Genomic DNA, 12,217 nt, shown 5'->3' with positions numbered 1-12,217 from the left:
CAAAACTCACTTAACAACTGTCTTGGACAGAAAAATTGGACTCAACCGTGGACATAAGTTGAAACCTGTAGTTTCAGTATTCATGACTTTGGTGTTCATATCTGGTCTACCACAAAGGGCTGACACCAGCCCTGGAATTTTGCCTTCATCCTACAAAAACTAGGAAGAGAAAAGGAAAGGAGGCGAATTCTCAAATTCCGCTCCTATTCTAAAAGGTTATTCTACGCGGCAGGGATTCTCAATGTTGGCAACTTTAAGACTTGTGGACTTCAACTCCCAGAATTCCTCAGCCAGCTTTGTTGAAGTCCACAAGTCTTAAAGTTGCCAAAGTTGAGAACCCCAGTATGGGGTTATTACATCATACAATCAAAGCCCTACCCCTTTTTTATATACTTGATGCAACTTAATATGATATCAAATGCAAGCAATTGATATTTACACTATATTCTGCCCCCAAGAATGACTTTCCTTTTTGTCTGTTCCAATAATATACAACTGAGATAGTACATTCAGTGTTTCAGCTGAAAACATCTAAGCACCAAGGTAGGCAAATGACCACCAAAAGTGAAAATAAGGGCACAATTTAAAACTTTTAACATATTTACTTTTGTCTATATCTTGAGCTGTCCCAAAAAGCAGTCTTTGGAATAGTCCTTGACATAAAGTTTCTTAATATTTAAGATGTTATTTCCATATAAACTGTGGTTTTCCTTCACCTTTGTATCACAAACCACAGCTCGGTGAACATGTAAACATGAAATGAAAATATCCTACTTAACAATTTGGTATGGAATTTGTTCACTGCAATTCTTTCTGGTCAGTAGCTCAGTTCTTTTAGCTACCGTTGGCTCCTTGTTTTAAACCATTTTCTCTTCTTTATCAGCTTTTCAAATTTATCAGCTTCAACCGAACCATGAACCAGTTGTCAACAACCATGTCAAGATGTGCCAAAGATATTCTTGGCTTTGCAATTATGTTTTTCATCATCTTCTTAGCCTATGCTCAGCTAGCTTACCTTGTGTTTGGGACACAAGTTAATGACTTCAGTACCTTCCAGGATAGTGTGTAAGTAGAATGAACTCTTTGTTAATATATTATAATTTAGATTTCTAAATTTTGGTTGGTGCAAAAATTCAAAACACAATCACAGTTCATTAAACTGGAGAAAATAAAAGAAGAACATATAGGTCGCCCTCAACTTACGAAAGTTCATTTAGTGACTGTTCAAAGTTACAACAGCATTGGAAAAAAAGTGACTCATGACCATTTTTCACACTTACAACTATTGTATCTCCATGATCACGTGATTAAAATTGGGATACTTGGCAACAGCCTCATATTTATGACGGTTGCATTGTCCCAGGGCCACGTAATCCCTTTTTGCAACCTTCTGACAATGGGGAACTCAGATTCACTTAACAGTTGTGTTACTAACTTAATAACTGCAGTGATTCACTTAACAACTGTGGCAAGAAAGGTAGTAAAATGGGCCAAAATTCGCTTAACAACTGCCTCACTCAGCAACAGAAATTTTGCGCTCAGTTATGGTCGTAAGTCAAGGAATTATCTGTAATACACTATATGCATCCTAGAAGACAGGCATGGTGAAATCATGCTTCCTTGGTCCCATCACAAGGCATTACTTAGTAGATAGGAGATAAAGCATGCCCACGCTATCACAGGTTATGAGAAGGGCAGAGGTGATGGGGCGGGGGGAAGCAGTTTCTCAAATAACCAGTCCTATGCCATAAGAGCTTAGTGGACAACAATCAGAAACCTGAATTATACCCTGATGTTTGCTGGTAACCAGCACAGTTCACCCAACAGATGTGTTATCTGGGCACCCTGAGGCATGCTTGCAACTCTTTATACTGCTGATTTGGAAACATCTGTAGCTTTTGAGAACTCTCCAAGGTCAGCCAAATGGAGAGTACATGTCAACAGTCTTCAATCAAAGGATTAAACTGTAAGATAATGTGATTCAAAAGCTGTTAAGTGATTTAGTAAATGTCTTACAGACTTAAAATTTTGTCTGATTCAGTGGATTACCTTGGGGATATTATTTACATATGTACATCCCAATCATATTGCAAGGTGGAAAAAAAAACAGTAAGAAAGACTGTTTTTTTTCCACCTTGCAGTATGATTGGGATGTACAATCGGAGAGATGAAAAGACATGAGATATAAAAATGAAAATCAACAGCACTGTATATTTGCAAATCCTCCTTGATTTCACTATATCCATACACTATTCCAACCTTTGTCCTTTGGACCAGAGGTCCCCAACCTTTCGGGCACTGGGGACCGGTTGCGTGGAGAGAGGTTTTTCTGCGGACCGGAAGGTGCGTGGTTTTGTGTGCTACCTGCATCCCGCGGATGGGGCTTTGCTTGTTTGTGCGGATCGGTTGCTGGCATGCCATGGACCAGTACTGATCCATGGACTGGGGGTTGGGGACCCCTGCCTTAGATTATCCCTTCATCAGCATCTTATGAAACCCATCCAACAATAGCTTTATTACTTGATCTTGTGATCATGCAAAATCTGAGTGAAATTCCTTCATCCTGGTCAATCTGAATTGAACCCACTTTCACCCATACATTCTTGAACCTTATTTTGTTTGTTTGTTTTAGCACACACTTCTTCAGTACCCTCTTTCCATTGTATTCAGCTTACTTCAGCCTCTCAGCTACAGAATGCATTCAAACACCTGATTTTGCACTAGAAATATCCTGAAAGATTAAAGTTAATTGGTAAAGAAAATTCCAGTTCCACACAATGCCTTAACTGTTGGCTATACGTGTATTATTCTCTTTAAAGCTTTACTCAGTTCCGCATCCTGCTGGGAGATTTTGACTTTACAGAGGTTGAAGAAGCTAACAGAATTTTAGGACCAGTTTATTTCACTTCATTTGTGTTCTTTATGCTCTTCATTCTTTTGGTATGTAGCTTTTTTTTATTCCTTGACATTTTCGTTGCTGGTCATCTTTTCAAAGTGAAGTTTATTTTGCATTATTATTTTTCAGTATAACTAATACCAGTTTTATGCTATGTATCTGTGTATCAGAAGAACAAAAAAAAAAATGACTAAATCTCCCCAGAGTCTCTTCCAAATCATTACTGTGTAATGGGAGAATCTCACTACTGCATTACTATATTAAAAAGTGGGCAGGTTTCACAAACATCAAATCAAAAATCAAAAAGGTGAAGATAACTTGCCTCAGCCAACTTGCCATGGGACAATTTGCCACGGAACAAGAGTTACAGTAATATCGAAGAAAGGATAGAACAGAATCAATAAAAAAAGGTTGCCAAAGGAGGGACAAAATGGAATATGAATGACAATGTCAGAGCGTGCACAGTCTTATTGCGCTGAGGAGTAAATACAGTAAACAGTGGTTTGTATTAAATGGTGGTTTATCATACACTATCTACAATATACACCAGGAACAATATGTTGTTCGTCCATCAATTTCGATGAAGACCTTGACATCTTGTGGGTTATGGGCCATCAACAATGTGTCTGTAGGTGGCTAATAAGACCGATGTTAGCATGGAATGTTCTGCCACATACTGAACAGGAATGTAGACACTGTTACTTCAGCATTTACAGTTCTGGCTTTGCGGAGTGCTCGCTTCTCTTGTGCCAAGATTGTCCTTCTATGTTCATATGTCTGGCAACCCTGGTACACCAAGGTGCGCCATGTCGGTCGATCATGCGCCAAAAGTTCCCAAGTTCCCAATATACACATACGTGGTAATACAACAAATTCCAACGCACAGCAAATACAGCAGGAAAACGGACGAGTGAGAGAGATACTCTAGCAAAAGCCTTCCCTTTTAGGCTCTTAAAGGGATACAGACACAGACCCTGCTGAGTAATTCTTATCATTGCATCATCCACTTTATGTTACATTACATCATTACATAAGTGGTTTAGTTATTAAATTATTACCTTGAAAAAAAGTAAAATAATTTTTTAATTAGTTTGAATAATTAAATGGAATTGTTGAATTGTCTTGTGCCAAGTTGCCCCACGGTGAGTTGGCCATGGCGAATTATCCTGTGGTGAACTAGCCATGACGAATTGGCTGTGGCGAATTGTCCCATTCTGTCTCTGATCACCTGCCAAGTTCCTGTCAAAATCAAAACCAACATGGTTCACATTGGGCATTCATGGAATGCTGGCCTAAAGTCTCACAGATGTCCGGTGCTAGCAAGTGATGAAGCTGCTTCATTTTCTGAATATATGAATAGGCATTAACACAAGTGGCAATGTAATATCTACTTTTCATGAGACCTAAGAAGTGGTGGTATTCAGCCGGTTTGCACCACTTCAGTAGAACCTGTAGCTAATTTTTTGTTGCCCAGGCCCAGAATGGACTTCCGGAAGCGGCATCCACACAGAGAACTGGTTGTTCACATATTTGAATCCCACCACTGGACCTAAGGGTGTGTCCTGCTATATTTCCTTCTGCATTGTCCACATGCCGCATAAATGATTTAATTTTTGTTTTTTCTAATGACTACTCTGGTAAGATACATTAAATCAGTTTAAATGGACCAGAAAAATATTGTTTTATGCTTGCAGTTGCCAATCTTAATTGCTAGAGATATTGAAAAATAATTCTGTTTGTACTGGGATCCTTGGTCAGCATTTTTGTTTTTTAAAAAAATATTTCTAAAATGCTTTTCTTAAACAGAACATGTTTTTGGCCATCATCAACGACACATATTCAGAAGTCAAAACTGATATGATACAGCAGAAGTCGGAAATGGAACTTTCAGATCTTATTAAAAAGGTAATCTAGAACTCACAGTCTCCCGGTGACTGGCTCCAGATCACGCAGCTGGCTTTCAGTGTTAAGGCAGGACTTGAACTCATTAGTGTTTAGCGTGTTGACTCTATTAAAATCAGGGCTTATGATGCCTGGTTCGATCACAGAATAGTATAATAATAATAATAATAATAATAATAATAATAATAGTAATAATAATAATGATGATGATGATGATGTTGGAAGGGACCTTGGAGGTCATCGAGTCCAACCCCCTGCTCAGGCAGGAACTCTACACCATTTCAGACAAATGGCTGTCCAGTCTCTTCTTAAAAACTTCCAGTGTTGGAGCATTCACCACTTCTGGAGGCAGGTTGTTCCGCTGGTTAATTGTTCTAACTGTCAGGAAGTTTCTCCTTAGTTCTAGGTTGCTTCTCTCCTTGATCAGTTTCCATCCGTTGCTTCTTGTCCTGCCTTCAGGCGCCTTGGAGAATAGTTTGACTCCCTCTTCTTTGTGGCAGCCCCTGAGATATTGGAACACTGCTATCATGTCCCCCCTTGTCCTTCTCTTCATTAAACTAGACATACCCAATTCCAGCAACCGTTCCTTATACGTTTTAGCCTCCAGTCCAGTTGTTTTGTTCTGTTGTAACAAATTGTTTACAATTCCATTTTTGACCGGACTGGAGTAACCCCCTGATCAAGATAATGGGTCTAAGAAATTTAAATAACAGAATAAGATGATAAATGAGTTGTTTCCATCTGGTAGTGGGAGGTTGGGGAGGAAATATTTTAAAATGGAAGAGACTAGACTATCTTCCTGATACAGTCTGTTGCTATCAGAACCTCAGCTAACAATCCGCTAACATACCTGTATATAACAGAATCTGTGCATGCCTTATAACTGTTTTTCAAACTTGTCAACTTTAAGATGTGTGGACTTCAACTCCCAGAATTCCCCAGTTGACTAGGGAATTCTTGGTGTTCAATCTACACATCTTAAAGTTCTCAAGGTTGAAAAACATTGATATAGAAGTTTTAAGGATAATCAGTAAATCAGTTATTTTAACAAGTACTTCTAAATCATCCAAATAGATATTACACTATGCAAGTCTACAACTGGTAAGCCATTAGCTTCCATTGGGAACTTCAAGGCACTTCATTGCATTGCTTGCCTAACAGTTGTATCCACATAAGGAATATTTTGCTCTCCTTTTTCAGGGATACACCAAAGCCATGGTGAAATTAAAATTGAAAAAAACACCAGTCGATGACATTTCGGAGAGTCTGCGCCAATGTGGAGGCAAATTAAATTTTGATGAACTGCGGCAAAACCTAAAGGGGTAACTTTGCACCGTTTTTTTTCTTTTGTACAGAGATTAAATAACAAATAAATGATCACACAGTTCCTTTCAGAAGTAGCACTGTTTTCTGCAGCTCAACAATGGAGTAAAGAAATAGTAAGCCCAGGGATTAGATAAGAAAAAAGAAAGAAAATATAGTTTACCATGCCACCGTTTGCAATTTCTCTCCATATCTTTCTGGCCTTGCAAACTAGTCTTCTTTGTATCATATCCATTGCCTTTTGTTCCTTTAATTTCTCACATTTCATTTTCAGATTCTCATCAATTCTGTCAAATCATAGTTTCTTTGGTCTTTTCCTTCCTATCAGCATATTCACCTCCCTTTATGTTGGTGAATGGATCCTTATTTACTCCTGATTTACTCTTTCTGTAAGTCAGACTATCTCAATGAATTTCTTTATATCATCTCATATGAAAATACCCATCCATTCTTCTAATCACAAGCATTTCTTATACAGTAGGTATCCATAAAACATACTTTACTTCCATCATATAGCACTGTTATCTCAATAAACTAAGTTACAAGAAAGTGTCTGTCTCCTCGTATATTTACTGGCTTAAAGTAAAGATATGTTTACTTCACAATAGTTCTTTCTTCAAGGCATACTTTTCATACAGAGTAACACCTCTGATTGCATTTAGTGACCCTGCTAATTATATGACAGTTCTCCAAAACAATAATATAATTAAGTTGCTGAATACAGAATGACTCTGTGAAGGCCCCTTATTTATTGCTCGCACCAGAAAATAATTTTTAACCTAAAAGATTTAAAGCAATCATATTTAAAAAACTAGCCTTTACTTCCAGAAAGGGACGTACTGATGCTGAGATTGAAGCCATCTTTACAAAGTATGACCAAGATGGAGATCAAGAATTGACTGAGTTGGAGCATCAGCAAATGAGAGATGATTTAGAGAAAGAGAGGGTGAGCTTTACATTGGATGGCGTGGTCTGCATCCTTGAAAAATGGGGGAGGTTATTTGTTAGCCTGCACTGCTATTGTCCCAGAAAGAAATCTTTATGTCTATGAATGCAGTAAAGAATTCTGGAATTCCATTTCTTGGGAAATTTGCTTTTTGATTTCAGAGAAGCACTTTTACCTAATTCTGTTTACTAACATTGTGCAATCTCATTGCTGGTGAAGATCTCTGGCTGCTGAGTGTTGATTGATGAGGCAACAAAATAGCATACAGGTAGTCCTCGACTTATGAACACAATTGAGCCCAACATTTCTGTTGTTAAGTGAAACATTTGTTAAGTCAGTTTGCCCCATTTTACGACCTTGCTTGCCACAACTGTGAATCACTACAGTTGATAAGTTAGTAACCTGGTAGCTAAGTGAAACTGGCTTCCCCATTGACTTTGCTTGTCAGAAGATTGCAAAAGGGGATCCTTTGGGACACAGCAACAGTCATTAAGTATGAACCGGTTGCCAAGCCTCTGAATTTTGACCGTGTGGTCATGGGGATGCTTCAAAGGTCATAACAAAAATGGTTGTAAGTCACTTTTTTCAGTGCTGTTGTAACTTTGAACAGTAGTAGCTAAATGAACTGTTGTAAGTTGAGGACTAACGGTATTGGTTTTGGTTAGGAAATGTTTTGCTCATCCTGAATTGCAGTAGGTTGGGTTGGGCAATCTACTATTTACTTTGAAAGAACCACAAAAATATTCTCAGTGGGTCAAGCAGGTTTCCATTGCCTGCGAATAGGACACACTGATTGTAGGAGTAAGAAAGAGTCAAATTCTAACAGTTGTGTTTGTTTTCACTAAGGAGGACTTAGAGCTAGACAGAAGTTCTCTAAACCGTCCACTCAGTGGCCGTAGCTTTCCACGAAGCCTTGATGATTCGGAAGAGGACGATGACGACGACAGTGGACACAGCTCCAGAAGAAGAGGCAGCAGCTCAAGTGGCGTTTCATATGAAGAGTTTCAAGTGTTCGTGTTACAGTTTTTTTCCTGTCAAAGCTCATATCTGTATTAATTCTAAAGTACAGAATCATGTCAAGAACTCATGAAACCTAATTATCTTTCCACACAAATCTGATTTCCAATTGCACCCGGCTGAAAGCAGCTCTCCAGGATAGATCAGAGGCTATTTCAGACTTTCTTATCCAAGAGCCCACTAGACTCATGAACATGGATGTTCCTAACGAAAGTCGTAGATGAAATATTATTTTCTCATGAATGAAGGCAAATATACGTGTCCCAGGATAATGCGGCAGGATCCAATCTGGGTCAGTCACCGGAACCAGAGTTTTTATCTTCCGAGCTTTCGGATTCATGCGGGAACGCATCCTCAGAGAAATTTTCTCTAGCAGAGTGTGTGCTTTGGGCTGTTCTCTGTGTGGGATTTACAACAGGCACTCTATAAATACCGCACACAGTAATCCAAACCACATACTCTACTAGAGAGAAATTCCCTGAGGGTGGGCTTTGGTTCCGCTGACTGACCCAGATTGGATCCTGAAAGATTATTTTAACTGTTATTCTACCCATCTTTGGGACAGAGATTTGAAAGAGAATGTGTTGTCCATACTGTTCTTCAAACCCTAACTGTATCCAAATGCATTTTCCATTCAGCTTGGTCCGTCGAGTGGATCGCATGGAACATTCCATAGGCAGCATTGTATCTAAGATTGATGCTGTCATAGTCAAGCTGGAAACTATGGAGAGAGTTAAACTGAAGAGGAAAGAGGTGCTGGGCAGACTGCTCGATGGAGTTGCAGAGGTAAATTTACTTAAAGCTGGCAAAACATTCAGTATTTATTTTGCAAACGTCGCTATTTTGTGTTTAATTTCTTCAGATGAAAGGATGTTGCTACTGGATTGTTTACCACATAGTCACTGTCAACTCTTAGCGAGCACGCAGGTAGATTTTCGTCACGATAATCTGTCTCTAAACTGAGCTTTCAGATCTTACAGTGGGGCACCCATCCCCATTGTAAATGAATCCATAGATTTCACAAAAATCAATTAATAATAATAATAACAACAACAACAGAGTTGGAAGAGACCTTGGAGGTCTTCTAGTCTAACCTCCTACTCAGGCAGGAAACCCTGTTGAGGAGAAATGGAGAGGTTTCCATGCTGAGCCATGCTGGCTCAGGAATTCTGGGAGTTGAAGTCCACGAGTCATAAAAGAGCCAAGGTTGCCTACCTCTGGCCTACACCATTTCAGACAATTGGCTGTCCAGTCTCTTCTTGAAAACTTCCAGTGTTGGAGCATTCACAACTTGTGGAGGCAGGTTGTTCCACTGATTGATTGTTCTAATGGTCAGGAATTAAAAGCAGGGTATTTTATCAGAATTATACCATTCTGGCTACAGATAGTCCTTGACTTACAACCATTCATTTACCGACTGAAGTTAAAACGGCACTGAAAAAAAGTGACTTAGAACTGATCCTCGATAACTGTTATAGCATCCCCAAGTCAAATGATCAAAATTTGGGCACTTGATTTGTTGTTAGTTGCGAAGTCGTGTCCGACCCATCCTGACTCCATGGACAACGTTCCTCCAGGCCTTCCTGTCCTCTACCATCTTCTGGAGTCCATTTAAGCTCACGCCTACTGCTTCAGTGACTCCATCCAGCCACCTCCTTCTCTGTCGTCCCCTTCTTCTATTGCCCTCAATCTTTCCCAGCATCAGGCTCTTCTCCAGTGAGTCCTTCCTTCTCATTAGGTAGCCACAGTACTTGAGTTTCAACTTCAGGATCTGGCTTTCTAAAGCAAGGCTTTTCAACCAGTGGTACGGGTATCACCTGTGGTACATTGGCACCTGGCAGATGGTACACGAGCATGCTAGAAAAGTAGTGGGGGAAGGGAATGAGCTGAACTGCTGGTAGCACCGCACAAGCCTGAGTGAGAGATGGCTGGAGTTGCAGGGCTGTCAGGGCTCAGCGGAAGCGCCAAGCTTCAGCTGGAGCTTGGCGCTGATCCTGGCGCTTCTGAGCCCAGAAGCGCTGATCAGCTGGAATGTTGCAGCATCTCCAGGGTCTTATGATTTACATTCAGATGCTTGGCAACTGGTTCATATTTATGACAGTCACAGAGTCCTAGGGTCATGTGAAGTGACCAAAACCTGCTGCAACCACCCAGCAGATGTGTGGGGGGGGGAAATAAAAACCAAACATCCCCCCCCCACTCCCACTGCCAATCCTCAACAGAAATGCTCACAACAATGAAAACCTTGGACAGGAGGAAGAGCGCCGCCGGGCAGGCCGGCAGGTGTCTTGCTTGGCTGTGGCTTGGGGGACACTTTTTTCAATGCTATTGTAACTTCAAACAGTCACTAAGCGAATTGTTGTAAGTCGAGGACTACCTGTACTTTATCACTTTTTTCCCTTTTTTGGGGGGGGTCATCAAGTTTTTGACACCTTGCTAGGTGACTGGTGGTATTCGGATGTTGCCATATCCTAAAAGTGGTACAATGGGTGAAAAGCCCTGACTTAAATTATTAAAAATAATTTTAAAATGTGTTTATACCTTTGCACTTAAAAGAGAGTTTTAGCCATTTGAGCATGATCAGAGATTGTGGTATTTCTGCTTAGGATGAAAGGCTGGGTTGTGACAACGACGCGCGCAGAGATCAGATGGAGAGACTGGTACGAGAAGAAGTGGAACACTGGGAATCGGATGATGCTGCATCCCAAGTAAGCCATCGAATGGGAACCCCGGTGGGATTCAACAGCCACGGACGGACCAGGAATCCCCGCCCTTCTTCCTCACAGTCCACAGAAGGCATTGATGGAGGAGGAGGAGGAGGAGGCGGCAATAGAGGGAGCAACATCCATGTCTAGTAGCATTTGTATTTGCTGAAACTATTTTCCACAAATCATGAGTTAACTAAAGGACAAGATGCCTTGGGACAGGGCTGTGATTTTATAGGGTAACATGTAGGAAACTATCATGTTGTGATCTGGTCTGGCTTTTAAAAACCAGAGCTTCTTGTTTAAATGCCCTTGGTTTCCTTTCCAACTGCTTTCATTAAAAAGGGGCACACTTCTCGACCTGCTAAGGAGAAAACAGGTAAGCTAGTAAATTTATTTTCCAGTTCTAGAACTTAAGGTGAGAGTGCTTTGCACATTTACCTGGCAGTAAGACATATTGGAACCTGAGACGTACTTCCTAAAAAAAATGTACATCAATTACACTATAAGTAGCTGTTTCATATGGAGTAATCAAGTCTATATGATTTTCTCTTTCCTTTTTTAATTGAAACAAGCAGTCTGTAATACATTCTCCACAAAATAATACATACCAAAGTAATATCAGTGTTTGGCTGCATGAATAACTTATCACCATTTCAGTATGATAAGATTTGTCTTTTAATCTTTAGGATTTAAGCTTACCGAAAAGGAATTCCTATTCTGTCAAAGCCTATTTCACATGGTTATTGGGAGGATAACCTACATTATTCTCAAAGCTCCCTTGAGAAAAAATGTACGACACAATTTAGCAACATTAATCATCTCACAGATGCACGATTATAGGAAAAAATTTCCCATAATAGTATATTGTTCTGAACGGGCCACTTACAATTGTCCTTGTAAAATTAGGTTCTGGAAAAAGTGTTCTCGGGAGCATAGTCTTCATAAGCCCATAAAAACAGGGACCTGATTAAATATATTCTGAAAGCATTTATGAAAATAATTTCAGTAAAAAATAAGTAAATAAAAGCACTAAGTTAAATAAGCTGTTCTAAAAAAAACTGGACAGCAAAACAAACAGTATTTAATGGGGGAGCTTCTGCAAGATTTATATTCTTTTATTTCATCACTTATAAGTCAAAACTAGAGAGGTTGATGGATGGTGTAGAACAGTGGTTCTTAACCTTTTTGAACGAATCGCCCCCTTGAGCCAATAAGGAAGTTGTCATCGCCCCCCTCCCCCAACATAACCTCTCAATCACAACATAGGAAATAATTCTTCAATTTATGCAAACACTTTTTTTGTTTTCCTTAAAATTGTCATCAGGACATATTGATGCAAATAATTTATTTCCAGTCTTTTTCCCATATCTCAACTGTGTGAAAAATTTTGGTGCCACCCGTCACTTTATTCCCAAACTTCGTGAT

General features: G+C 39.7%; 1 protein-coding gene across 3 annotated transcripts in view; it reads left to right on the top strand.

The window, feature by feature from the left end:
• The window catches only part of PKD2 (polycystin 2, transient receptor potential cation channel), a 28,834-nt gene extending 16,756 nt beyond the window's left edge, over positions 1 to 12,078 (top strand). For 2 of the 3 annotated variants that reach the window (XM_039361194.1, XM_039361196.1), the window contains 8 exons: positions 884 to 1,065; positions 2,820 to 2,940; positions 4,703 to 4,801; positions 5,999 to 6,120; positions 6,950 to 7,067; positions 7,914 to 8,077; positions 8,723 to 8,870; positions 10,691 to 12,078. In XM_039361194.1, coding sequence (XP_039217128.1) covers positions 884 to 1,065; positions 2,820 to 2,940; positions 4,703 to 4,801; positions 5,999 to 6,120; positions 6,950 to 7,067; positions 7,914 to 8,077; positions 8,723 to 8,870; positions 10,691 to 10,939 — 1,203 coding nt within the window. In that variant the 3' untranslated portion in view covers positions 10,940 to 12,078. The remainder of the gene's footprint in view (positions 1 to 883; positions 1,066 to 2,819; positions 2,941 to 4,702; positions 4,802 to 5,998; positions 6,121 to 6,949; positions 7,068 to 7,913; positions 8,078 to 8,722; positions 8,871 to 10,690) is intronic. The other variant, XM_039361195.1, reaches the window with a different exon arrangement.
• The last annotated feature ends 139 nt before the right edge of the window (positions 12,079 to 12,217 follow it).

This window comes from Crotalus tigris, unplaced genomic scaffold, assembly GCF_016545835.1.
Source record: "Crotalus tigris isolate CLP2741 ecotype Arizona unplaced genomic scaffold, ASM1654583v1 scf7180000019218.882973, whole genome shotgun sequence".
NCBI classification, from domain to species: Eukaryota; Metazoa; Chordata; class Lepidosauria; order Squamata; family Viperidae; genus Crotalus; species Crotalus tigris.
The sequence above is the reverse complement of the archived record's forward strand: the minus strand, read 5'-3'. Positions and strand labels throughout refer to the sequence as shown.